The 25,711-nt window shown below is 47.1% G+C and overlaps 1 protein-coding gene and 3 long non-coding RNA genes across 6 annotated transcripts; 2 read left to right on the top strand and 2 right to left on the bottom strand.

The window, feature by feature from the left end:
* The first annotated feature begins 84 nt into the window (after nucleotides 1-84).
* LOC146355745 (uncharacterized) lies at nucleotides 85-8,443 on the top strand. Its single transcript, XR_014787245.1, has 4 exons — nucleotides 85-1,658; nucleotides 7,049-7,384; nucleotides 7,944-8,018; nucleotides 8,308-8,443. It is a non-coding gene; the product is annotated as an uncharacterized LOC146355745 (long non-coding RNA).
* LOC146355746 (uncharacterized) lies at nucleotides 482-4,364 on the bottom strand. The gene is made up of 2 exons (XR_014787252.1): nucleotides 4,153-4,364; nucleotides 482-3,682 (listed from the first exon to the last, which is right to left on the bottom strand). It is a non-coding gene; the product is annotated as an uncharacterized LOC146355746 (long non-coding RNA).
* Nucleotides 8,444-10,558: 2,115 nt separating the features above from the next.
* LOC146355744 (uncharacterized) lies at nucleotides 10,559-20,397 on the top strand. 2 transcript variants are annotated; one of them, XM_084830730.1, is made up of 4 exons: nucleotides 10,559-10,853; nucleotides 14,639-15,358; nucleotides 16,538-16,670; nucleotides 17,703-20,397. In XM_084830730.1, the coding sequence occupies exons 2-4, from the start codon at nucleotides 14,666-14,668 to the stop codon at nucleotides 19,307-19,309; spliced, it is 2,433 nt and encodes an 810-aa protein (XP_084686856.1). In that variant the 5' UTR covers nucleotides 10,559-10,853; nucleotides 14,639-14,665; the 3' UTR covers nucleotides 19,310-20,397. The 2 variants fall into 2 exon arrangements, with proteins under 2 accessions (XP_084686856.1, XP_084686855.1); XM_084830729.1 differs by having other exon boundaries at nucleotides 17,700-20,397.
* Nucleotides 15,857-25,711, bottom strand: LOC146355743 (uncharacterized). Of its 2 annotated transcripts, XR_014787240.1 has the most exons (4): nucleotides 25,524-25,711; nucleotides 23,033-23,204; nucleotides 22,585-22,743; nucleotides 15,857-17,782 (listed from the first exon to the last, which is right to left on the bottom strand). It is a non-coding gene; the product is annotated as an uncharacterized LOC146355743 (long non-coding RNA). The 2 variants fall into 2 exon arrangements; XR_014787239.1 differs by having other exon boundaries at nucleotides 23,033-25,711.

Genomic DNA, 25,711 nt, shown 5'->3' with positions numbered 1-25,711 from the left:
AATTGCATACCATCCAGCAGAGAAGACTGGCCAACCCCGGCAGAAACGATCAGTAACCCCTTTTGATGATCAAATATATATTGACTCCATAGGAGCACCAAGGGGAGTGCCAGATGAGTTCAAAGGAAGAAATCAAATTTCTGCAGGATTTGAATCTACCCTGTTTTGGTGGGTGACCATTAACAAAAATGTAGATTGGATCAGTTACGTTTATTATAATCAACAGAGGTTTATAAACTATACTCGAGATGCTGTAAAAGGATTGGCTGAGCAGCTAGATGCCACCAGCCAAATGGCTTGGGAAAATCGGCGTGTTCTTGATATGACGTTAGCAGAAAAAGGAGGGGTTTGTGTCATGCTAGGTGGACGGTGTTGCACCTTCATCCCTAACAACACTGCCCCAGATGGCACGGTAACAAGGGCTTTGCAGGGTCTCACCGCCTTGTCTGAAGAATTAGCCGAGAATTCAGGGATTAACAACCCCGTGACTGACTGGTTGGAGAGATGGTTTGGAAAATGGAAACACCTAGCAGCCTCAATCCTTATTTCGCTTGTAGTGATGATAGGAGTTTTAGTGTTATTTGGTTGTTGCATTATCCCCTGCGCTAGAGGCTTATCCCAGCGGTTAATTGAAACCGCTCTGTCAAAACAGATGCTCTTGCTTTATTGTGCTGATAAAGAAACTCCGTTTTAAATGCTTTAAGACGTGAATAAAGACTTAAAGGAGGGAATTGTTAGAAAAAAAAGGAGACTCCATAACCATTGGCGTCTCAAGTTACGTAAGAGCCCGAGTGGCGGGAAAATATAGGCGGAGCAAAAAGGGAATCATACTGACGCACTCATGACTAACGGCTTGGTAAGCTGATAGTGACTGTTTATTGGATATTAACTTAGTGAGCCGATGTACTAACTGTTTCATTGGTTACTGGTAAGAACAATAGAAGCGATATGATATAAAGGGCTTTTGCACACGTGTCTCGGGGTCCAGACTGCTCTGCACCCGTTTTGCAAAACGTTCAATAAAATAGTGTTGGATCCACTGCTGCCTGCCTGGCATTCTTTTCTTCTAAACCGAAAGCAAGGACTTTTTATCTAACACTCCCCCTTGTCCCTACATTACCGATGTTCATGTGTACACTTACACAAAACAGAATAAAAGAAATCTTGATCCTTTTCGTGCAGATTTTACCAAAGAGCAAGCGCACAGGTGTGCATTCGTATAAAAACATACTAACCGCAATGCTATTCTGTACACAGTTGTGTCAAGGTTGAGTGCTGCCTAGAGCGATAGCCTCCGAGGAGACTACAGCTTGCTGTGCCTAAAAGTTGCCTCCAGAGGGCCCCAGAGCACCTAAAGAAGGGGAAGAAGAAAATGGTGGCCAAGCAGAACCAGAAGTGAAACACGGAGGAAAATGCACGCCGTAATCCACCGTGCCAATGTTGACTAGGAGACCTCCTTGCCCACGGTGGAAGGCTGAAATGAAACAGAAAGGAAATCAAAGACAGGGAAGTCTTTAGTCCTTTTGAGAAAGGTCTTAACTGCACGTTTTACGTCCAACACGTGCTATTCCTTTTCCAGGAGCTGACTTGGCCTAGAACAAAAGGACGGCGGAATGCCCTTGTCAAGAATGACGGCCTGTGTTCCACCATAAGATTAGGTCGGGCTGCCATGTTGGATGTAACCACCTGGGATTGTGTGTTACCTAGAGTCTCCTTGGCCCCTTTGCTCAAGGCCAGGCACAGTCCAGGAAGTGGTAACAGCTAGAGTTGGTGGGGAGTTCCAGCCTTTTGCAGGCATGGGCTGCCCACCCAGGGGCTTTACTTGTGATCACTTGGAGGCACTATTCTACCTCCTCCCTCTGGTTGAGGTTCCCTCGGAACGTTGGGTTTTCCTCTAGCCCCTACGACAGTCAACAAGGGAAGGACTTGTCCCTCTGTTCTGTGTTACTGTGATGCTGCTGGCTACAACCTTGCTTTTTGTTTGTTCTCGCCTGGGAATGCCCCAGACTAGTGTTTCAAATCAGGGCTCTGGGTTTGTTTGGGGGCTGCTGTGAAAGGGGTGGGTGGGAACCTCCCGCAGTGTCCCCTCTTATTTTTTGATTGCTGTGTTGGTTGCATGGCCTTGTCAGACGTTAGGCGAGGTAATTCAAGATTGCCTTGCCAGGTTTCCTGAGGTTTCCTGTCAATGGGGACCCAGCCCTGCAGTTTTTGCTTCTTGCTGATGAAGATGTGCCTCTAGGGAGTTCGAGTCCCCCACCCCCACTTAATTGATGCTGGGGAGGGAGCTTTGGGGCCCACTAGATCTGTTAAGGGCCGGTGTTGCTTTCCTCTCCTCACTGTCATTCACTCAGCTGTGCCAGCTATGGGAATTGGCTAAGGACCACCACAGTGTGCCCTTTTTCAGGCCTGAGTGAGCCTCCTTGGCTCAGCATTCTGTCCTGATCGGGGATCTTTTGCTGTTTAAATTTTATTTTGGCCCGGTAACCTCATTCTGTTGCTTGTTAAAGCAAAATGTTTTATTTAATCCAGAGAAGCTCTAGCTATTACCAAGGGAGAGTTGTAGTCATAATTGTTTTTTTCCCCCCTTCGGCTTAGATTGGTTAAAGAAATAAAATAAATTTTATTAAACTAAGAAGGGGATGATTTTAACTAGTATGTCCATGAAAAACTGTAATGCTAGAGATTTGTGTATGCCTTGTACATGTTTTTCATTTTTATTGTGCTTCTATTGTTTTTTTAGTTTTAATTGGTTTAAGTTTGGGGTTGAGCTTATTATTTAGATGAAGATGGAAAACCTGGGGTACGCACCCTGAGATTTCATCTTCCCAAATGGGAGAGTGTCAAGAATAACGGCCTGTTTTCCACCATAAGATTAGGTCAGGCTGTCACGTCAGATGTAACCACCTGGGATTGTGTGTTATTTAGAAGTTCTGAAGGAAAATCTGCCTTGGGTTGCCAGGGCTGGGCCTTAAGAGGGCTGAGGTCAAGGCATGGTGTCTCCTTTCATCCTGGTGGTCCTGGACCTGTACATGGCTGCTTGCTATCCAGGGAGATCCATACTTAGGTGTGTAAGGATAGGCCAGGTAGATCTATTTTTTTGCTTGGGTGTGCATTCATGAAGCTCTCTGTTTATAGTTAAGTGATTTTGTTTTGTTTTACCTTCTTGTGTAACTTGCTACTTCCATTCTTCCCTTTCCCTCTACCCCTTTTATTTTGATCTTGTTGTCGTGTCCGACTCTTCATGACCCCATGGACCATAGCACGCCAGGCCTTCCTGTCCTGCGCTCTCTCCCGGAGCGTGCTCAAGTTCATATTCATTGCATCCGTGATGCTATCTAGCCATCTCATCCTCTGCCGTCCCCTTCTCCTTTTGCCTTCAGTCTTTCCCAGCATCAGGGTCTTTTCCAGGGAGTTTTCTCTTCGCAATTTTGATCTTAATAAACCTTAATAAACCTTTATCCAACCTTTAGTTGGTGTTATCTTTCTGCATAACCTCAGTGCTAATTTCAGTGCCTCTTGGCTTAGGAGGGTGGCTACTGGGTATTCTGGAGGACTGAAATGCCAGGTTTGGCCAGTCCTGTTTTGGGGAAGGGGATCCCGGGATCAGGTTCTGAGCGGTCCTCTCTTGCAGGGAGGTTGTGGCCGATCCTGCTGGTGGATACCTTCACAGTCCTCCTTTGCCCTGTGGAACATGGAGTATTATTATTATTATTATTATTATTAAGAACGAAAGTCAGCTCCAAGTGAAGTATGACAGCATCCTGCTAGAAAAAGCTTAATTCCTTTCTAGCCAATATCCTGCAGGCCAATGTGATGGCTATGAGAGAAAAGAACCTTCCAGGCGAGAAAGGTCAGCAAGAGCCATTGCAAAGGCTATAAAGGGGGCTTAGTAAGAGCTTTGAGAACTTCATGCAGATGTAGGGTACCTGTGGACAGGTGGTGGCTTTAGTAAGGAAACACCCCTTAGGAAACATCTCACATGAGGATGCACAGGGGTCTATGGGAAGACTCAGATAACACAAAGGATAATCCCTGACCACTGGCTACGGTGGCCGGGGCTGCCCTGAGCTGGAGTCCAGAAGCGCCTGGAGGGCCACGGAGAGCAGGAGGAGATGCCCAGCAGCGGAGCCAGCTGGTCTGCTGGCACTGTACCTGGAGTCCAAGCAGCTACGCAGCTCTGATTGGAGACATCGCCAGTGCCGCTGCTCCCCTGTCCGGCGTGGCTAGGCTCTGTCATGACACCTCCGGCAGCCTGAAGCCCACCCGCCACCCCCGGGCTGGTTGAGTCCGGTGGAGACCCTGCCCCACTCGCCCCGGTGGCAGCACTACAGACTTGCCCGGGCCTTTGCTGCCATCTTGTGGCCAGAGCCCTAAAAGTCAGATCCCGGAAAGGCCCATAGCTTAGCCCAGGAATGGGGAACGTGCGACCTTCCGGGGGATGTTTGACTACCACTCCCATCATCCCTGACCAATGGCCGCGGTGGCTCTGGCTGCCGAGAGCTGGAGTCCAGCAGCGCCTGGAGGGCCACGGTCCCCCAGGCCTGGCTGAGTGGCTGAGATGGCGGTTCACGGGCTGGAGGCCCCCCGGGACCTGGAGCCCCTCTTTCTGGGCACCCGGTGCCCCCGGCACCCTGTGCGGGAACAGGGAGCAGCCTGCCTCCATGCCCACGAGCCGAGGGAATGGCACCAAGCCCTCCGGCCAGGCGCAAGAGCTGATTCTGGAGCATCTCCCCTGTGGCAGAGGGGCTATCCCCCCGGCCCGCCTCCGCCCTGGCTTCTCTTCCATGTGTCTCCTTGCCACACTTCCTCTGGTCGGAGGAGCACAGCAGGCTGCCTTCTGCTGAGGCAGGCCCGCTAGCCCAGTATTGCTGCCCCAGCCTGGTGCCTTCCAGAGATATGGGACTCCAACTCCAATCATCGCCAGCCAGCAGGGCCAGTGGGTGTGCTGGGTGGGGATGATGGGGCTTGTAGTCGGGGAAGGCTGAACTACACTGATTTTCAGCGGTTACCCGGGGTCTGAGCCAGTGGCTCTTTCGCAGCGCTACCTGGAGATCGTTGTTGTTGTTCAGTCGTTCAGTCGTGTCCAACTCTTCGTGACCCCATGGACCATAGCACGCCAGGCCTTCCTGTCCTGCGCTCTCTCCCAGAGCATGCTCAAGTCCATATTCATTGCATCCATGATGCTATCTAGCCATCTCATCCTCTGCCGTCCCCTTCTCCTTTTGCCTTCAGTCTTTCCCAGCATCAGGGTCTTTTCCAGTGACTTTTCTCTTCGCATTTGGTGGCCAAAATATTTGAGCTTCAGCTTCAGTATCTGTCCTTCCAATGAGCACTCAGGGATGATTTCCTTTAGGATGGACTGATTTGACCTCCTTGCAGTCCAGGGGACTCGTAAGAGTCTTCTCCAGCACCACAGTTCGAAAGCATCAATTCTTCGGCACTCAGCCTTCCTTATAGTCCAGCTCTCACAGCCATACGTTACTACTGGGAAAACCATAGCTCTGATTAGACGGACCTCTGTCGGCAAGGTGATGTCTCTGCTTCTTACTATGCTGCCTAGGTTTGCCATAGCTTTCCTCCCAAGGAGCAAGCATCTTTGAATTTCATGGCTACAGTCACCGTCTGCAGTGATCAAACCTGGGATCTTCTGCATGCAGAGACTACAAATAAGAAGAGCTCAGCTACTGGATCAGACCAAAGCCCTTTCTAGTCCAGCATCCTGCTTTCCAAATCTGAAACCATAACTACCCTGAGTTTTGGTGTCCGTTTTTCTCAGCATCGAAACTGAGGGCTGCTGTACACAGAGGGCCTGCGTGATAAGGAGATACACTCCTGGTGGGACCCAAATTTGAGCAGTTCAGGACATCATGGCTCCAAATAGGGCCTTTGGTGTCACCGTGCCCACTCTCAGGAAGTCCCATCAGTACACATTAGCCAGGCACCATCCCTTCCGGGTTTTCGGTGCTGACTAAATCATGCATTTTCCAACAGGCATTCCCAGGAAAGTAATCTTGCCCTCTGTGCATCACTTAGAAATGCCTTTCATATATGTGATTCATAAAAAATGTTCAATAAATACATAAAATAAAATAAATCCTGGTCTGAATGAGTTGGACAAAGCTTCTAAGGGAATCACAGGAGTTGGGGCTAAGCAAGTTGGAGCCCAGAGCAAACTAGGAAAAAGGGAAAGAAAGGCTTGGGCAACGGGAATACCAAACTGGGAAAAGGAAAAGAGCTCACAGGGGTTAGCTACACAAAACACTGAGGCATACATGACAGTAGCCAGAGAAATGTGGTCGAAGAGAGAAAAGTTTTCTTGGAGTCAAAGGCCAAGATGGTGTGATTGGGCTCCATATTTTTGTGAACTGCCCAGACAGCTTTGGCTATTGGGCAGTATAGAAATGAAATGAATAAATATTTCTTGCTGTGTGTTTGCTGCATACTTATGCCAGTGTCCCAAGAACACCATGGGAAGCTCAGGCTCCTGATTTTGAGGGATTGTTAACATCACTAGAGCTCAGCCAATCCCTGTGGCTCATGCTGCCTTGGTAGCTCATGCTACTGGGTCTTTGTGACCTCACAGGCCCGTCTCAGCCAATGGCGAAGGGCTTACTCACTTGGCTAACTGCCACTTCAGAGGAGGGGCCGTAGCAACAGCAGGTGGCAATGGATCACCTGGAGAGTGATCTACCTGCAGACAAATATGAGTGGTGGAAAAATGAAGTCGAAGAGTGGGGTTGTGCAAGCAGAAAGGGGAAATCAAGAAAACCACCACGTAACCTAAGTAGGGGCAAAGCTAACCACAGTTTCCACCTCTCAAACCACATGTGGGAGTGTTCCAGAGGGTGGTGCCAGTGCCACTACCAAAAAGGCCCGGTTAGATCCTGCTGCTGGACAACACTGTGTTGGTCGTGGAACAACAAATAAAAACAAGAAAGGACAGTGGTGCAATTCGAGAAAGAAAAAGAGCACAATAGGGCTGAAGGAAGGTAAAGAGAGTTCCCTTTCTCCTTCCCCTTCCTGATCCCCATCTAATCTTCCCCAACAGAATAGAGCTCACCACGGAACAGCTGGGACACCCATCGTCCCTCTTGGTCTTCTTCCAAGCCACAGGTTGCAGAGAAGATGGGTGCACTGGGACCCTGTCCACCTTGGGTGTCTTTTCCCTCAGCCACTGGACTGGAGCAGAACTGGCCCCAGAGGTCTTTGAGAAGCCCATCTTGAGCCATATGGACGTTCGCCTTCAACCTTTGCCTCCTACAGTGGCCGAGTTGAGCACACAAAGGAACGTAGATGTCAGGTGGAGGAGGCGAGTTGGCAGATGGAAGGAGGAGCCCAGCAGAGCAGAACACGAAGCGGGTCATGCGGGGGCCGTGGTGAGAAGGCAAGTTCACTAGCGAAAGCAGGTGGATTTGGTAAGTGGGAGGCGAGTTTGCGGCCTGAAGCCGGCGGATATTCCACGGCTGGAAGCTGGCTGATGTCAGGCCGACGGACCTGGTGGAAGCCAGCTGACAGAAGCTCAGTGGATATTTGTGGATGGAAGCCGGGGCACGTCTGTGAATGGATGGAAGAGTGTCTGATGGAGTGGATGTTATCTGGTGTACGTCCCTCAACGGATGTTGCCTGGGGTGTATTTGTGTGCATGCCTGTGAAGCAGAGAATGTGGTCGTGGCAAGTGCTGGTGCGTTCAGGGGCTGGTGGAGGTCAGCCCCCAGACGTGGCGTGGATGGGGATTACGCATTCAGAGGCTGGCAGAAGTCAGCCTCCTGATGCAGGGTGCAAGGAAACCGATAGATATTCATGGATGGAAGCCAGTGGAAGTCGGCTGGTGGTACCTGGCAGAAGATGTCGCCAGACAGAAGCCTGTGGAAGTGCCTGGGGTGATGCTGGCAGATAGTAGCGGATGAGCTGTCCCACTTACTATGTGTGTGTTTGCCTTCCAGGCAGGTGTGAACCTGGAGAGGTTTTCTCCAGGCAACCCCTGCAAGCGACGAAGAGGGCCTCAATGCTTAATCCAGGTGAGGACAGTTCCTTCCCTTTCTCCTTCCTTTCCAAGTGTCCTCTTCCTCCTGTCCCCCTTTTGCTCTTGCCCATTAGAAGATATCTCAGCATGGAAGGGCTGGGACCTCCAGCATCATTCTTGGTCTTCTTTCAAGCCATGGGTTTCTAAGAAGATGGGACCTTGCCCACCTTGGGTGTGTTGTCCCTCAGCCACTGGATTGAGAGAGAGAGAGAATTGGCCCCAGAGGTCTTTGACAAGGCCATCTTGAGCCACATTGACAAACCTGTTCAACCTTTGTCTCCCAGACAGGCCAAATCAAGCACACAAGCCAACATGGGTGTCAGGTGGAGGAAACAAGTTGGCAGATGGAAGGAGGCAACCTAGAAGTGCAAATTGTGTTATTTATATCATATAAAGAATTTGAATTTGTTTGATGCCTTCCGTCTTACTGAAGTCTGAATCATTTCAACCTGTCGTCTCCATGTAGGACTAAGACTGGATAGAATCCTATTTACAAATATCTGTGAAATTTGTTTTGAATGTTAGTAATGTATAGTGTAAATTTGATAATGGCTAATTTTTTATTGTTGAACTCTTTTTCTCCGAAATCATCAATAATCTCAAAATGCATTAGGGTTGTCAACTTGTAACCTTTTGCCAAAAACCCAATTTATTTTCATTTTCTTGAACACCTTTTGAGATTCATCACTCTTTTTTTCTGGAGGAGTTGTTGAAGATGTTTCTGCTTTCCCCATTTCCTCAGCCCTTGTTCCTGAAGTAAAGAAAAATCCTCTAGTTTTATTGTCCCGCTCAAAACATTGTGAGCCGGCTGCATCCTGTGGCTCAACTGAGCAGTTTGGTGTTGTTGGTGTCTTGAAATTACATATGAAAGGTGGTTAGATATTACATATGACAGAGGGAGGGGAAATTTCAGCAAGAAGTAAATCTGGGGAAATTGCAGACAGCACCAATTTCAAACAAAAAATGGATGCTGTCCAAAAACAAAGTTACTCCTCAACCAAGAGATAAAGAAGAAATAATTGCCTCAGATGAAGATGGTTACATTTGCAGAGCATCAGGTGGAAATACTTTTAAGAATAACACATGTGTTTTTTCTTCAGCCCTTTTGTAGCTTTCAACAGTCCGATACAAACCACAGACTTTCCTACCAATAAGAGTGGGCAGGGGTAGGAGGTAACTGTACTGTAGGCTGATTTATATTCTCAAATTCCTTCTTGTTCCACTCTAGGCCTGTGATTTCTATGAATTTAACCCATTCAAGGTGTTTGTTAACAGCATGTGCTCCTTAAAATGTATTGAAAAACTCTGGCAGTGTAGATTGTCCGTCATCATCATCTTCTTTTTTACAAATAAGGGCTGATCTTAGAACAAGCAACTTAGAACAGTGTTCCCCAAACCTCTCATCACTGAGGCCGTAAGGCTCTTTGTGGACTGTACAATAGTCTCACACTACACTAGTAAAGCAAAATAAATTCCTGCCCATAGAAAACTAGCAGCCAAGGGAGAAAGATAGGGTAGAAGAACCTTCCACCATGATATGCTAGGTTTCTGTATGCAAGGAATTTTCATTTTGTATGCATGTTCATTCACTGTTATGATCGCCCACACGGAAGCCTGGAGTGGTACCGTCCATATATAGGCTTACTACCTCAGTGAGAACTCAACTTGAAGCATCCCTTCCCCTCTCTTGAAATAAAACTGGAGAAAAAGATCACTCTTATACTGAGAGAGGTTCACTTTTAGTATTATTCATCTTCAAAGTGCTGCCCCCGCTCCAAATTTCTGTGTAAGTCAGTGTTGGCTGCATGCCTCCTGTCTGGAGTGATTGATTCCACTAATGACACATGCTGCAGAATCCCTTGCCCCTGCAGTGGGTGTTGATTGGAAAGAGCCACCCCCAGAATCACACAGAGATGCAACAGGCAGCCTCCCCGGAGAACAGTTAAGTCTGATGTCCATGTTTCTACACTGGAAATGACTGAGTGAGCCCATCATACCTGATGCAGAGAAATGGCAGAATCACATGCCCATTAGTGGAGGCGAATTGGAAAGAGACAAGCCAAGAACAGCAGTTCACACAGAGATGCAACGGGCAAGCTCCTTTGAGGTTGGCTCATTATGCTTTGTAAGTCATTGCTGCGGTTCACTAAATTAAGACTCTGGGGTTACTGTTCTTACTCTTTAGATTGTAATGTGTATGATTTTGCCTTTTTTTAAAAAAAAAAAGTGGTATGCTAGTCTTGTTGTGACTGGGGGGGCCCTCCTGCACATTCTGCTTGAGTCGGGCCCTGGACGTCTGCCCCATAAGTCCTGTCCTGATGGCACCACCGGCTCCAACAGAGACTGACTAGAAAAAGCGAAGACCAGGGAGCAATGAATCACGCGATTAAGCAACGGGCATCCTCTCCTGCGGGTCGCGTGCCATCAGCTCAGAGGAGATTATAGCAGGATGGATTTACGACTCTCTTACAGGATGGCACACAGCCGACGGGGTTAAAATGTACAGGCTGAGCTCTTGTGCCTAGAGAGGCCCAAGGAGAGAGAAAAAAGAAATTGGAGAAGGGGAGTTCTGGAAATGTGAAGCTGCCTCCCTCTCCTGCTGAGTCTCTCCATTCCTGGACTGAGAGCCAGAGAAACTGCCTTTGGGGTTCCCACAGCGCTGGAGCAATTGTGAGGGCTGCCGACTCCAGGTTTAGAAAGCAAGGGGAGCCACAAATAGGCAGAGTGAGCAGCGACCAAACGTGACGCTCAGGATTTGGGGGAACGAAGAAAAAAACCTTGGAGACAAGGCTGGAACTCTCTGTGGCTGGAAGAAAGGCAGAGCAGAGAGGTAACGTGGGACCCCTTTAGCGGGGCCAGTTAGGTGACCATAGATGCTGGGCTTAAGGTGTAATCCTATGCACGTTTAGGCAAAAACAAGGCCTACAGCTCCCAGCATGCCCCAGCCAGCATCACAAAACAAATAGCCATAATTATACTACATTCCAATGTAACATTAACGACACGATCCTATGCAAGTTCAGACATAAATAAGCCCCCCCCCCCCCACGTTTTATAGAAAAAAGCCAGCTGGGAGTTGCAGGACCTTTTTTCTGTCTAAACATGCATAGGATTGCACCCTTAATGGCCTAAACACCCTAACAAATTTATTTTGGCAGAAGCTTTTGTGAACTCTATAGTCCACCACAAAAGCTTCTGCTCAATGCCAAAATGAATTTGTTAGTTTTTAAGGTGCCACAAGACTCTGTGTTGCTGTTTTTTGCTGTGGTTGATTAACACAGTTACTCTCTGGAAATTGAAACTGACTGCTATTTTGAGGGCATGAGACAGGGTGAAGAGTACTCTCTACTTGGAAAGAACTGGGAAACATCTGGAATTGTTGATTTCTGAAAGAAAATGGGAATGTTTAGAAAATGTTCTCTCGGTTTTTCTGCCTTGAGTGCCATTGTTTGGTAGAAAGCTGGGATATAAATGCAGTCAATCAACCAATCAATAATAGATAAATACATTTTTTAACTAGGATTGAAACTTTTAGGGTGCCATCTTACATCCACTGGCCTGGGATTGAGCCCCATTGAGTTCAATGGGACATAACTGCTGAGTAGACATGTAAACGTATGCACTGTTAGGGTGCAATCCTATGCATGTTTAGACAGAAAAAAGTTCTACAATTCCTAGCGTTTCCCAGCCAGCTATGCTGGCTGGGGAATGCTGGGAACTGTAGGATTTTATTTTGTCTAAACATGCATAGGATTGCACCCTTAGTGTATTGACTAATATGACACCATTGTTAATAGGCCTGGATTTGGTTGCTCCTTAGACATTTTTGACAGACACATAGGCGGGAATTTTATGCATCTTGTCCCCACTTTAATACTTCTTTTTAAAGCCATTGCCAGAATAGAGGACAAAAGAGAAGATAGATTTGCATACAATCTACATATGCTTATTTATATGTATAGATGCAAATTTAGAAAGAATTATTAGAATTTAAATACAAATACAGTATATCTCACCATAGTGGGGAAGAACTGCAATCAGGTGAGGAGGCCTTCAAATACCTCTATAAATACCTCTGTCCTCTGTAAAGTAGGACACCTGGCCACACTAGCTGATGTAGCTGTTTCCTCACTCCTAGGGAAGAATTGGAGGGAAATTTTTGAAAAGCTTGCCCATGGCCGACAGAAAAACTTTTTTTTTAAAGGGAAAGCAAAAAAGCCCCTCATAATATTATTTATTTATTATTTATCTCTCACCTTTTCTTCTTGCAAGGAACCCAAGGGGGCTTACATGGTGGTCCTCCTCTCCATTTTTATCCTCACAACAACCCTGTGAGGTAGAGGTTAGGCGGAGAGTCGGTGAAAGGCCCAGAGCCACCCAGTGAGCTTCATGGCTGAGCGGGGACTAGAACCTGGGTCTCCCGAGTCCCGGTCCAACGGTCTAACTACTACGCCACACCAGCTCACCACAGAGCAAGTCTGGCTGGGCTTTGGATGTGGTGGTTCTTCCACCACGGATTCTTTCTCCCCTGCCTCCCCCCCCCCGCCCCAAGGATTGGTCTGTTAGTGGGGAGCCCTATGGATTCTCAGCAGCATTAGACAAGGACATAACAGCAATGCCAAACAGCAGAGATGACCGCAGGTCCAACAGCCACTCACACCCCAAGGTCCAGGACAATTCCGCTGAAGGGTGCCAATGAGAGAGCAGCATTGTGATGATGCCCCGCCCCTCCCTGACACAGCCATGCAATATTGTTTGGGTTTTATATTATCTGGTATTTATTTATTTATTCATTTATTTATTACATTTCTATCCTGCCTTTTTTCCTCTTGCAAGGTGGCTCACATGGCCCTCCTCCTCCTCTCCATTTTATCCTCACAGCAACAACCCTGTGAGGTAGGTTAGGCTGAGAGTCAGTGACTGGCCCAAAGTCACCCAGTGAAATTCATGGCCGACTGGGGACTAGGACCCAGATCTCTGGAGTTGCAGCCCAACACTCTAACCATTACACCACACTGGTATGTGCGGAGGGTGGCCATGCGTCCTACTTGACAGAGGAGAGGGCTGACAGAGGACCAGTCATCTATTGAAACGGCTGTGTAGTTCAATTCTGTTATAAAGAGGAAGAACCAGAAGAAGGGAGGGAGCGCAAGCCGGGGCCTTGAAGTTGCCCACCCACAGGTGGAAACTGGACAGCAGACTGAACAGCCGGGCACACAGGTCACCTGGTCATAGCCTTCTTCACAATGGTCTTACATACTGTACTTCTCTTTCAATTTTAGTAATTATTTCCACATTTGCATCTATACATATAGTCTATGCCAATGAGATCTATGTCCTCTTTTTTGGTGATGCATTTCCTCATTTTGGCAATGTGTAAACAGCCACCCTATATAATGTGCACCTTTCTACGCTGAGCAAAACCAGCAACGTTTAGGGCACAATGCTATGCATGTCTAGACAGAAAAAAGTCCTACAACTCCCAGCATGCCCCAGCCAGCATGGTTGGCTGGGGAATGCTGGGAATCATAGGACTCTTTTCTGTCTAAACATGCATAGGATTGCGCCCTTAGGGATGGGTTGTAGCCCTGTGGTAGAGCATGTGCTTTAGATGCAGTAGGTCCCCGGTTCGATCCCCAGCATCTCCAAGTAGAGCTGGAAAAAGAACTGCCTGAAACCCTGGAGAGCTGCTGCCACTCAGTGGCTGGGTTTACACAATCACAGGGTGTTTAAGGGTGCAATCCTATGCATGTTTAGACAGAACAAAGTCGTACAACTCCCAGCATTCCCCAGCCAGCCATAGCTAGCTTGTTTTTGGTGATGCTGAGAGTTGTAGGGCTTCATTCTGTCTAAACATGCATAGGATAGCACCCTGAGAAGCCACCATGGCTTGTTAACCATCCTTTGCCTGCTGGTTGCACACTGGCTGGATTTGCATAATTACCCTTGATAAATCCTCTCCTATAATGCAATGGATCAAGGACTTAATAACACTTTCAACATTTGAATGGGTGGTATACAGGCGCCACCTGTGAATATATACGTATAGGGATATTTGGTCTGCCTTTGTTGAAGTTTATGTATAATCTCTTGGTTTTTATTATGAAAGCTGTACTTGTCTGTCTGTCTGTCTGTCTGTCTATGCACATATACATTTCACATGTATTAAGTGAAATTGATACATTCAATCATGTCAATTTTTTTTCTTTTATGGTTTTGTTTTGTTTTGTTCTGTTGAAATTTATAATAAAAATAATTAAAAAGCAATAAGAATTGCCCTCCCCACGTGGCTTCTCGTGTCGTCCGAACTCAGTGAGGGTGGCTTGTTGGGGTGTTAAGAAACCATCCAGAACCCATGGGCTGTTGTAGGGTTGTGGGGTTGTTTGTTACCCACCGCAACAAGCCACCCTCACCGGATTCAGACGACACAAGAAGTTGCGCTGGAGAGGGTCATTATGCAAATCCGGCCTGCATGTGACTGGCACCCACAGCGTAGTTAACAAGCCACGGTGGTGATCGTGCAAACCGGCCCAGTGTCAACAATACTGGGCTAGATAGATCAAGGGCCTGACTCTGTATAAGGCAGCGTCCTATGTTCCTACCATTGCTTTCCAGATTTAGGAGCTGCCGCCAGGGGCAGAGATGGAGGAGGCGCAGGACCCGGAGAGACCAAACCCAAGGGAGCAACAGGAGGGTGTGGGGTTAGCCCCTCGCAGCACCCGGTTCGGAGCGTCTCCAGCCCACGTTAAGCAGGAACTGGACGAGGGGCAGCAGCAGTGCTGGGAAGCCCTGTGGCAGGAGTTCTTGAAGTCAATGCAGGCCCCTCAGCTGGGAGGGTGGCTCCCCCAACGGCCTGAGCGCCAGTCAGGGGAGGGTGCAAAGGATTCACAAGCAACCTCCGAGGCAGTCGCTGAGGCCTCCGTGTGGCCTAGGGGAACGGGGAGGACGCCAGCCCTTCCAGGCCACAGTGGAGCAAACCATGAGGCCTACAGCCTTTTGAATTCCTCTTCTGTGAATGTGAAGGAAGAGACTCTGGACCAGGAAGGCTTGGAGATCCGGCGTCAGCGCTTTCGGCGGTTCTGCTACCAGGAGGCTGAGGGGCCTCGAGAGGCTTTCGACCAGCTGTGGGTGCTTTGCTGTCAGTGGCTGAAGCCAGAGAGACACACTAAGGAGCAGATCCTGGAGCTGGTGACCCTGGAGCAGTTCCTGGCCATCCTGCCCCAGGAAGTGCAGAGCTGGGTCAGGGAATGGGGACCAGAAAGTACGGCCCAGGCTGTGGCCCTAGCTGAGGGTTTCCAGCAGAGCCTGAAAGAAACGGAGAGGCTGGAACCAAAGGTGAGAGTTTGGGTAACTGGAGTCATCTTAAGGGCCAAGCTGGTTCCAGGTTTGTGGCACAGCCCTCACCCAGGTCGGGGGCTTTTACAGGCTCAGGCTGCGGCCTAGCCAGTTGACCCACCTGGGACCTTTTAAGCCAGCCTTCCCAACCCAGTGCCCTCCAGCATGGCTATTGCTGGTTGGGGATGCTGGGACTTGCAGTCCAACACACGGAGGGTATTAGGTTGAGGAATGTTGTTGGCCACCCAGGCCCTTCATCAGGCACAGATGCAAAAAAAGTTCTACATAAGGACGTAAGAAGAGCCCTGCTGGATCAGGTCCATCTAGTCCAGCATTCTGTTCACACAGTGGTCAACCAGATGCCCCAGTGGGAAGTCCACAAGCAGGACATGAGTGCAACAGTACCCTCCCGCCCATGTACCCCAGCAACTGGTGTACACAGGCATACTGCCTCTAATACTGGAAGTGGCACAGAGCCATGAGGACCAGTAGCCACTGATAGCCTTTTCCTCCAGGAATTTGTCCAACCTCCTTTTAAAGCCATCCACGTTGGTGCCCATCACTACATCTTGTGGAAGTGAATTCCACAGTTTAACTCTCCACTGTGTGAAGAAGTCCTTCCTTTTATCTGTCCTGAATGTCCCACCAATCAGCTTCATAGGATGACCCCGTTGGGCTCTAGTATTATGAAAGGGGGGAAAAAGTGTCTCCCTATCCACTTTCTACAGCAGCCTTTCTCAACTTTGGTGCCCTGTGTCAAATGCCCAGTCCTATTTCTACTTCAACACCTTTATTATGCAAACTGCAGACAGACTGATATTGCCTGCCTCTGGCTACAGACAAATCCACGTATGGCAATCAGGAGCAGACTTCACTAGCCGGCTTTGCATAACATAGCACTTCATCCTGTGGGTGTGTTGGACTAGAACTCCCATCATTCCCAGCCAGTGCGCCCCTTGGATGTGCTGGCTGGGGATGATGGGAGTGGGTTGGGGAAGGCTGTACGATGGGCTTTCACCCCACTGGCGTCAGATCCACAGTAGCACAAGTGTGGTGCTAAGGGAGGAAAAGTATGCTCTTTGATCATCTGGAAAGAGATCCTCTTCTCCCAAATCTCTATGAACAGGAATGTTTGATGCTCCTTCTTCTTTCTTCTTCCTTCTTCTCCTTCTCCTTTAGGTACCAGGGCTGCTGAAGGGAGCATCTGTTAATGCCCCCAAGTTAGAGCATGATCAGGACCTATCGGACATTGTGAAGATCCAACTCACCCCAAAGGACAAACAGGAGGAGAATGGGGAATCCAGCCTCTTTGGTAAAGCTTAATTGGGCTGACATTTATTTATTTTATTTACAATATTTATACACTGCTCCACATCAAAAATTTCGGAGTGGTGAACAACAGGGTAAAAGAATAAAACAGCACATGAAAACAATTAAAACATTTTAAAAGAAACAGAATTAACTGGATGTTAGGATATCAGCTCCAGCAGAAGCTCTTCTCTCTATGTCTGAAGCTGCCATACTTTTATTGATTTAGGGCGCGATCCTATCAAGATAGATGTCAGCATCCGAACTTGGAGGCTGCTGCCTATCCAAGGCAGGGTTGATGGAGCATGGAGGGAATCCTCCTCTCCGTGCTCCAGTCGCCCAGCATTTGTGGCTAGCTGTGTGTTTTTGCATGTCTAGCCATGGCTTGGGGGAAGGAAAGGGCCTGGAGACCCGATAGGAAGCTGTCAAAAGCGGCTTCCGCTGCCTCCTCCCCTCCCCACCCCCAGAACTGCCCCCTTTTTGCCCTCTCCGTGCTTTGTTTTACGAGCGCAGAGACGGCGGCAGCATGGAAAGAACCACCTTGGATACAAGGGGGCGGGGAGTGCGGTTTCCAGAAACCGAAAAATCCTATGGCTGTCTAGACGGTGTATAGTGGCCATAGGATTGCTCTCTTATTTGCTCATTTTTTAAATTTATAAACCAGCTTTCATCCACAGGGGATCTCAGGGCGGCATACACAACATTTAAAAAACAAACAAATCCATTATTTAAAAAATCTATACAATTACAAATTTGGAAGCAAAAAAAATTATTTAAGCCGCAAACCAAGAAAAAGCATAACAATCATTTTATTTTTAAAACATTTTTTAAATGGCTGGGCGAAAAGAAACATTTTAATTTTGCGCTGAAAAGAAAACAAAGTTGGTGCCCATTGAATTTCCTTTGGGAGGGCATTCCAAATTTGGGGGCCACCACAGAGATAACCCACTCCTTTGTAAATGCATAGGGTATTTCTTCCAGTGCTGGTACTCAGTGATACTTTATTCATGTCGGTCTTCTCTGTTTGTACCAGAAGGTGATGCCCAAGTATGGGATAATGAGGAGGGGAGTTTTCTGCTGAGAAGAACTGAGGAAATGAGCCTGGAGAGAATAGTGCTGGAAAGAGACAAAGGGATTTTTTTTCAGGGTTCAGAGTTGGCAGAGAAACTCAGAAGACAGCAGGAACCAGTTTGTCTCCAGGAAAAGCATCTGGCGAAGAGATCAAAACAACCCTTCCTTTCTGAGGAAAGTGACAAAAGTTTCCATGAAAGTACCTCGCAAGAGGGAATTTGCATGATTAAAGTGGAAGATACAGGCAGTCCAAGCCTCCTTCAGAGTTTCAGCCTACTTGAGAATCAGAAAACACACATGGGAGAAAATCTGTACAAATGCTCCCATGTTCAGGAAAGTTTCCAGGATAGATCGCACATAGTTATCAGTGAGGGGATGGTTACTGAGGAGAAACAACATAAATGCTTACAGTACAGCAAAATCCTCCATCAGAAAACAAATATTAATAAACACAAGAGAATCCAGGCACGAGAGAAATTGTACACATGTTTGGAGTGCAGGGAAAGGTTCCCCACCAGTTCTCAGCTCGGAAACCACAGAAAAGTCCACGGTGTCAACAAGCTGTACAAATGCTCAGAATGTGGGAATGGCTTTGGTAGCAATTCGAAACTGATGGAACACAAACGGACGCACACGGGAGAGAAACCGTACCAGTGCACGCAGTGTGGGAAATGGTTCTCACAGACCTCCATCCTCCTGAGACATGAGAGGATCCACACAGGCGAGAAACCTCACCAATGCTCCGTCTGTGGGAAAAGCTTTGCTCAGAAGTCAAACCTCATTCAACACCAGAGAACCCACACGGGAGAGAAACCATACACGTGCTCTGAGTGCGGGAAAAGCTTCCACACCAGCTCTCGGCTCATGAGCCACCAAAAAGTCCACAGCGGCGAGATACAGTATAAATGTTCGGACTGCGGGAATAGCTACAGTAGCAGCTCCAAGCTGAATGAACATAAAAGGACGCACACGGGAGAGAAACCACACCGGTGCTTGCAATGCGGGGCATGTTTCTCCCAGCGCTATGCACTCCTGAGGCACGAGAAAATCCACACGGGTGCAAAGCCATATCAGTGCTCAGACTGTGGCAAGAGCTTTAACAGAAAGTCAAATCTTATTACGCACATGGGAACCCACACCGGAGAGAGGCCACACGAGTGCCCGGACTGTGGCAAGAGCTTCAGCCTGAAACGAAACCTTCTCCGGCACAGGAGGACCCACACTGGGGAGAAACCTTATTTGTGCTCACAGTGTGGGAAGAGGTTCTCTCATCACTCAGCTCATCAGCGGCACGAGAAGATTCACACGGGAGAGAAGCCACACGGGTGCTCCTTCTGCGTGAAAAGGTTCGGCCGGAAGCAAGACTTGATCATGCACGAGAGAACCCACACGGGAGAACGGCCGTACAAGTGCCCAGACTGTGGGCAGAGGTTCAGCCAGCGGACGCCTCTCGTGGTTCACAAGAGAATCCACACCAGAGAGAAACCATACAAATGTGCACAGTGTGGGAAACAATTTGCTCGTCACATGTCCCTTTTGAATCATGAGAAGAACCCACACGGCAGGGAATAGCACATGAAGCAGGGGTGTTGAGTCCCACTAGGGGTCCCAGTTTGGCCTTCCAGGGTTCCCTGGCCCCATCCCCTTTCCTCCAACCATCAATCATTTGGTGGTTTCCCAACATTTGTGTGCGTGTGTTTTCCCCCCATTCTAAAAGGTTGAAATGCTGCTTCTCAGGCTTACTGGCAGTAAGAGCTTGAAGCTAAAATACACTGGTACTTTTGGCTCTGCCCCTTTTGCCTTTGACAATGCCCGCCACTGGAATGCAGCCCCCAAGAGCTTCTCCGAAATGGAATGCAGCCCTCAGAGTAAAAGAGTTTCTGCACCCCTGATGTAAAGGCTCAGAAACTGTCTCCAAGCTTCCCACTGTAAAAAGACACAATATTCAGCACAAGAGGAAAAGCCATGTGAATGGATCAATGTGCGCGGTGGTGGGGGTATAATTTATTTTTTCACAAAAAGGTGCTCCTAGTAATGAAGCCAATGAATGGGTTCTGTCTCTGTAAATTAAGTTAAGATTCTGTAACTGGGCCATCCAAATTCTGCACTAAGAAAAGCTGAATTCTACAACCTGCATAAATTATACACATTTGCATAATTTATCTTATATCCCAACATGTATTATGTTTTTGCTAGTAATAGGAATACTATACAGGACACTAAGGCTGCAATCCTATACCCACTTACCTGGGAGTAAATCCTTCTGAACTCAATGGGACTTACTTCTGAGTATATATGTATAGGATTGCATGGCAAATCCCTACTCGCCAAGCACTGAAAAACTTATTCTGCCACTTTTCAAGTTTTTGAGATCTCAGCAGGCTTTGCCCTCATACCTTCAAGCATATCTTTGCACTCATAAGGACTGGAAACATTTTTTTTAATGAAGGTTGTTTTAGTTCATTTAATTCTTAGTATAGATTTGACCTTTTTCACCACCACCAAAAATGGAGTGGATGTTTCTGTTGAATTGTCCACCATGACCCAAATATTTTAGTTAATCACCATCAGTTTAGAGTCTATCAGTGTATGTGTGAAGTTAGGATTCTTTTGACCCGATGTACATCACTTTTCACTTACACTAAACTTTCATTTGTGCCTTCGTTGCCCATTCTTCCAGTTTGTTTGGAGTCATCCTGTTGGAGCTTTTTCAGTCTGCTTGGGTTTTTGCCATCTTGAATAATTTGGTGTCATCCACAAAGTTACATTGACATTTTATTACACTTTGGGTTGGATCCAGGATCTGCCTTCCATGAAAGGAAGAGACCTCCCATGAGAGAGAAAGGGTCTGCTCACAAAAGGTCCCTCCACCCCCACAGCACAGCTCAACCCATTTGGCAGGGTAACTCTCTGTGCAGCATTTTCAGGGGGCAGCAGGGAATGCCTTGGGAAGGAGGGGATGGAGAAATCCACTTTCACCAGCGCAGTTAATCTATCTTAAATCTGGATCCATTGCATTATATGCATTAATATTTATGCTCTCAGCACATAGCACTGGTGAAATCAAACATAGGGGTAAAAAAATGGCAAACAATGAATCTTTGTTTAATGCAATGGAATGGAACATTATAGGGTTCAACATGGCTGTAAAAAATTCAGACCACTTTTCTACTAGAGCCTTTTGATTTAAAACTAAGGTTCTATACAGCACTTATAATAGCACTTGATTATCCAGCAATGCCCTGCCCAATTACCAAGATCCTGCTTTCATTCACAAGTTCAGTCCTGTTCAGCAAAGGTCCCTGTCACTTTGGTTAAAAGTTTCCTGTTTGCAGGTTCAGTTTTTTTATTGCTTCCTGTTAATCACGGTTATTTTGCCATAGAAATGAAAAGAGAAAATATGCAAGGAAACCAGTAATTAAGGCCTCCTCACCATCATGGGAACAGAAACAGACACTGAGGCAACAGACAGAGAGGCTATTCAAGGGGCAGTGAAGGGGCAATTCATCAATAAACCCCCAACTGTGATCAACAAGAAGCAATAAAGCAGGCTGAACCTCCAAACAAGAAGTATTTAATTAAAAGCACAGAAGCCTTTAAAAGCCTCAGTAGTGCTTTGCCTGTCCAGACCTGATGTGCTTGTGCTGCAATTGCATTTTATTACATGGGGGGAAATCACCATAAAAGCTGTCTTTACAAAACATAAGAGGACAACATAGAAGACATGGGGGCTTTTTAATTTAGGGGGGAAATCAGAATAAGTGACATAGTGAAATAGTACTATTTTATAAAATAGTACATGGTATCGAGAAGGTGGATATTTTCTCTTTCAAAATACTAGATTAGAACTTGGGCATCATCTGATGGAACTGGGAGACTGGCAGGAGATTCAGGACAGATAATATAACATGATACACAATTAACTTACAGAATTTGTTGCCACAAGATGTGCCAATTGCTGCTGGCTTTACAAGGAGATTAGGCAAATTCATGGATGAAAGCAGTGGTGGCTCCAGGTTTTGGAGGGCCCTTGGGCAAGACACCCCCAAACAGCCTAATGAGGACTGACCCTGCTCCGTAGTGACGGAATACTGACTGACTTGGGGTGGGGGGTGGGACGGAAAATGTGGAGGGAGGGGGAATGGAATGTAGTATCCTGCAGAGGATACACAGCAACATTACACTGCAGCACTCTACACTGCAACATTATGTTGCAGGTCCCATTTGCCTTATATAGATGATATGTGGCCAGAGTTACCTCTGTGGTAGTATAGTGGCCTTGCATACATCAACACTGGGGGCCTAAAAAAGTCCATCATAATATAAATGTTTGGCATGCTTCACATACATTATTTCAGTAATCCTTACAACAACAACAACAACAGTCAGATTAATATTGTGTTCACATCATTTGGGGGCATCTTGGTATTTGTACGTATAAATAATCTGATTACTTTTATATAAATTTCAAATACATTGACTGGGTTCACACAACATGCTAACCCACACTCAGTGGGTACTGTGGGTTATTGTGTTGTCTGAACGCAGTGTGTTTTTCGCAGGGTGGCTTGTTAATCATGCAGTGTGGCTTATTATTCTCAAACCACCCACCTTGAGAACCCACGATTTGTTGTTGGGTTGTTCAAGGTTGTTAACAAGCCACACTGCAGAAACGTGCTGCATTCAGACAACATGATAACACACAGTTCAACAACAACCCACACTCAACCACTGATCTTGGTATAAAACAAAGTAAACCGCATTGATCCCTAAGGAAAATACAAAAACCCGCAGTTAAGCAATGCCTGTCAGGTAATGCCTGAGGCTGAAATCCAACACACACTTACCTGGGGGTAAGTCCCACTGTACTCCATGGGATGGACTTCTGAGTAGATTGTTCAAAGGATTGCACCGTTATTATGGCAGCACCTTTTGTGGATCATTTCTGCATCTGAGAAAGCAGGCAATCTAACCCATGAAAAACAACTGCTTCAGGGATAGGTTAGCTGTTAAGGAAACACATAACTGTATTTTGTTTGTACTGATATATGTACATTGCACTTATTTATTTATTACATTTCTATACTGCCCATTAGCCGAAGCTCTCTGGGTAGTTTGCAAGAGAAAACTTAACGTAATATCAAAACCAGTGCTGTGCTGAAAACTTCTCCCACATTTTTTTTTTTTACCATCCTCATTCAATTTGACAGAAAAAATATTTTCAAAAAGAATTTCAATGGTGAAGAAAATTCTGGAGAAATTCTCATGGGCTGAATTTGGGTTTCTTGTGCTTACCTTACTTAGAAAGTATGCACAAGTGTCTTGTTTTTCATTGTACAATCATGTCTGCAGCAGCCTGTAGCCTCCTCGGCTTCCCACACTTCAATGAAAGCCCAGGGGAAGACATGGTGAGGTAATTCCTGCCATAGGGCTTTTTCAAATCAGGAAGTACAGGCAGTCTGGGAGGCTGCAAAGCAAAAGAAGAGTAGGGATATTGAAGAAATCCATTCAATACGTTTTCCTAGGTTCGACTCCTTGGACTTTGTTCTGGTTCCTGCTGCAGCACCCAAATCGGTCTCCAGCAAGTTGGGCCACTTCGCGGATTTTCTGGGAATGTTGAACATTTTTTCCCCACAGGTTCTGCAATTTGTGCAAATTTCTGTGCAATTTGTGCAAATTACAGCTGAATTTGCACAAATGGTTCAGAAATTTGGGCAAATTAGGGCTCGAGACCAAAACAAAAATGGGCAAAAAAAATCCCAGAGTTTGGGGGAAAGCCTGCAGCTCGGCTTGCAAAGGCAAATCGGGTCATACATGCTGCTGTTGAGCTTAAAAAGAACCAGATTTCCCAGCAATGGACATCCCTAATGGACAGATGTGTAATAAAAAGAAAAAAAAAACACACAGCATCCTTGGCCACCTCACAGTTATCAGATAACACAACCCAAATATAAAGCACCCTGAGAAAGAAGCAGAAAAACAGAAGCCTCTTTCCTGGGGAAGAAAACTTGAGGGAAATTGGAGGACAGATTTTGGCATACCGCTAGCTCCACCTCTTCTCTGGAGCTAGATGCAACACTGCCTCCCTCACACCTGCATTGTGGTGGGTGCAAAATGGGGACCAGCCTGCCAGCACAGCTGATGCTGTTGCCACTTGCAGTCGTGGCATATTCCCTCCCCAAAAAAAATCTTATGCAAAAAGAAAGAAGCTGCGCTACAACCTCTGCCAATGTTGAGCCCTGCCTGTGAGAAACTGTTGAGAATTTCTCCTCTCCCGGGAGAAATTTGGTGAAATTGTTCCCCTAATTTCTCTGCCCACAAATAGGGTAGAATATTTTGAGGGGCCATTTGTGCACAGCTCTAATAAAAACCATACATCTAAAACAAAACCAAAGTAGTAACCAAGATAAAAGCCGACAGCAGTGCAAAGATCTAAAAGCACACTAACACCATTTTTTAAAAAGAAGGGCTTTAGGAGCTCCAGGCTGTTCTCCTATATGGTCTCTAATCCTTACAATAACCCTGAAAGGTACATCAGTATTATTATCATCCCCACATCGCAGACCTGGCAGGGATGTCTGTGCATGTTTGGCGGTGGCTTGAGGCTGAGGGAGGGGGATTACAGTAATTTCCCTGCAGATACAAAGTAGGACCATGCAAGTTTAGAATTGGAAAGGATCTTGGCCGTCCAGGCCCCCCTGCTCAATGCAAGAACCAGTGGAGGCCAGTGGCTCCAGAGTCAGTGGGGCAGTGAATCCGCTCTGGGTTTCAGTCAGAACCACTCGGAACTCTAAAGTAGCTATCCAAGGTGCTGCAGCAGACTCACCACCCCACTGACTATGGAGCCACCAGCCTCCACTGGCAAGACCTACAATTCAGGATGCAGCTTCAGCACCACTGACAGCCCATGTCTTGCTTAAATACATCCAGTGAAGGAGACCCCACCACTTCCTGAGGCAGTCTGCTCCAATGTCCAAGAGCTCTTAACATTAGGAAGTTTCTCCTAATGTTTGGCCGAAATCTACTTCCCTCAATTTCTACCCACTGATTCTAGCCCTGCCTTCTGGAGCAACGGAGAACAAGTACATCCTTTTTACCACATTCCCTTGCTGTTCTTTCCGGTCCTTCCTGTGCCCCTCTGCCCTCACCCTTTGTACTCTGATTTGTGCCACTGTCTGAAGGGTTGGGAGCGTGGATATACATATAGAAATGCAGAAGAAGAAGAAGAATGACAATAGTACTCTGAACATATGTGGAATGCCCAGCACCACCCCAATCTGAGGAAGCACAAAAGCGGCTCCAAACCAAGAGTGCCTCAAACATGTACCGAGTGCCATACCAGCAGCCTCCTCCTTGAGGAAGCACCGAACAGCTTGCATCCCTCTGAACATATGCAGAGTGCCCTACTACTGCCCCCTGAGGAAACAGAAAACAGCCTGAACAGTGAGCTGCACCTAAACATGTGCAGAGTACAGAACCAGCAGCCACGTTAAGGAAGGACACCGAGAGTATCCCTGAATATGTGCAGAGTGCCCTACTGGCAGCCTCCACACTGAGAAAATTTTGTTTTATGATTCCCTTAGCTAAATTTTTACTTAATATTTCTGCTCTTATTACTGTTAACCACCATGAGCGCCATTTCCTTGATGGAAAGGCGGGGTATAAATCAAACAGTTTTGTGTCCAGAGAGTGCGCCGGAACACGTGCAGAGCAGCCACGTTGAGAAAGCACAAAACCCACAGCTCACACACCAAGAGTGTCCCTGACCATGGGCAGAGCGCCCTACCAGCAAAGCACGCCGCCTCCCCTTTTTTACGAGTGCTTTCCCCGCTTCAGGGAGGCAGGCTTCTTCCCGAGCTGAGGAGGCATGACTCCCGCAAAGACTGCACCCCTCCCTTTTTGGAAACCCGGGCGCGCAGAGCGCGGCAGCAGGCGCGGCTGCGGCTCCTTGCGGGGTTAACCTGACCGAGCTCT

The sequence above is a fragment of the Heloderma suspectum genome, chromosome 2 (genome assembly GCF_057233095.1).
Source record: "Heloderma suspectum isolate Gila_16-S chromosome 2, 16-S_ref, whole genome shotgun sequence".
NCBI classification, from domain to species: domain Eukaryota; kingdom Metazoa; phylum Chordata; class Lepidosauria; order Squamata; family Helodermatidae; genus Heloderma; species Heloderma suspectum.
The sequence above is the reverse complement of the archived record's forward strand: the minus strand, read 5'-3'. Positions and strand labels throughout refer to the sequence as shown.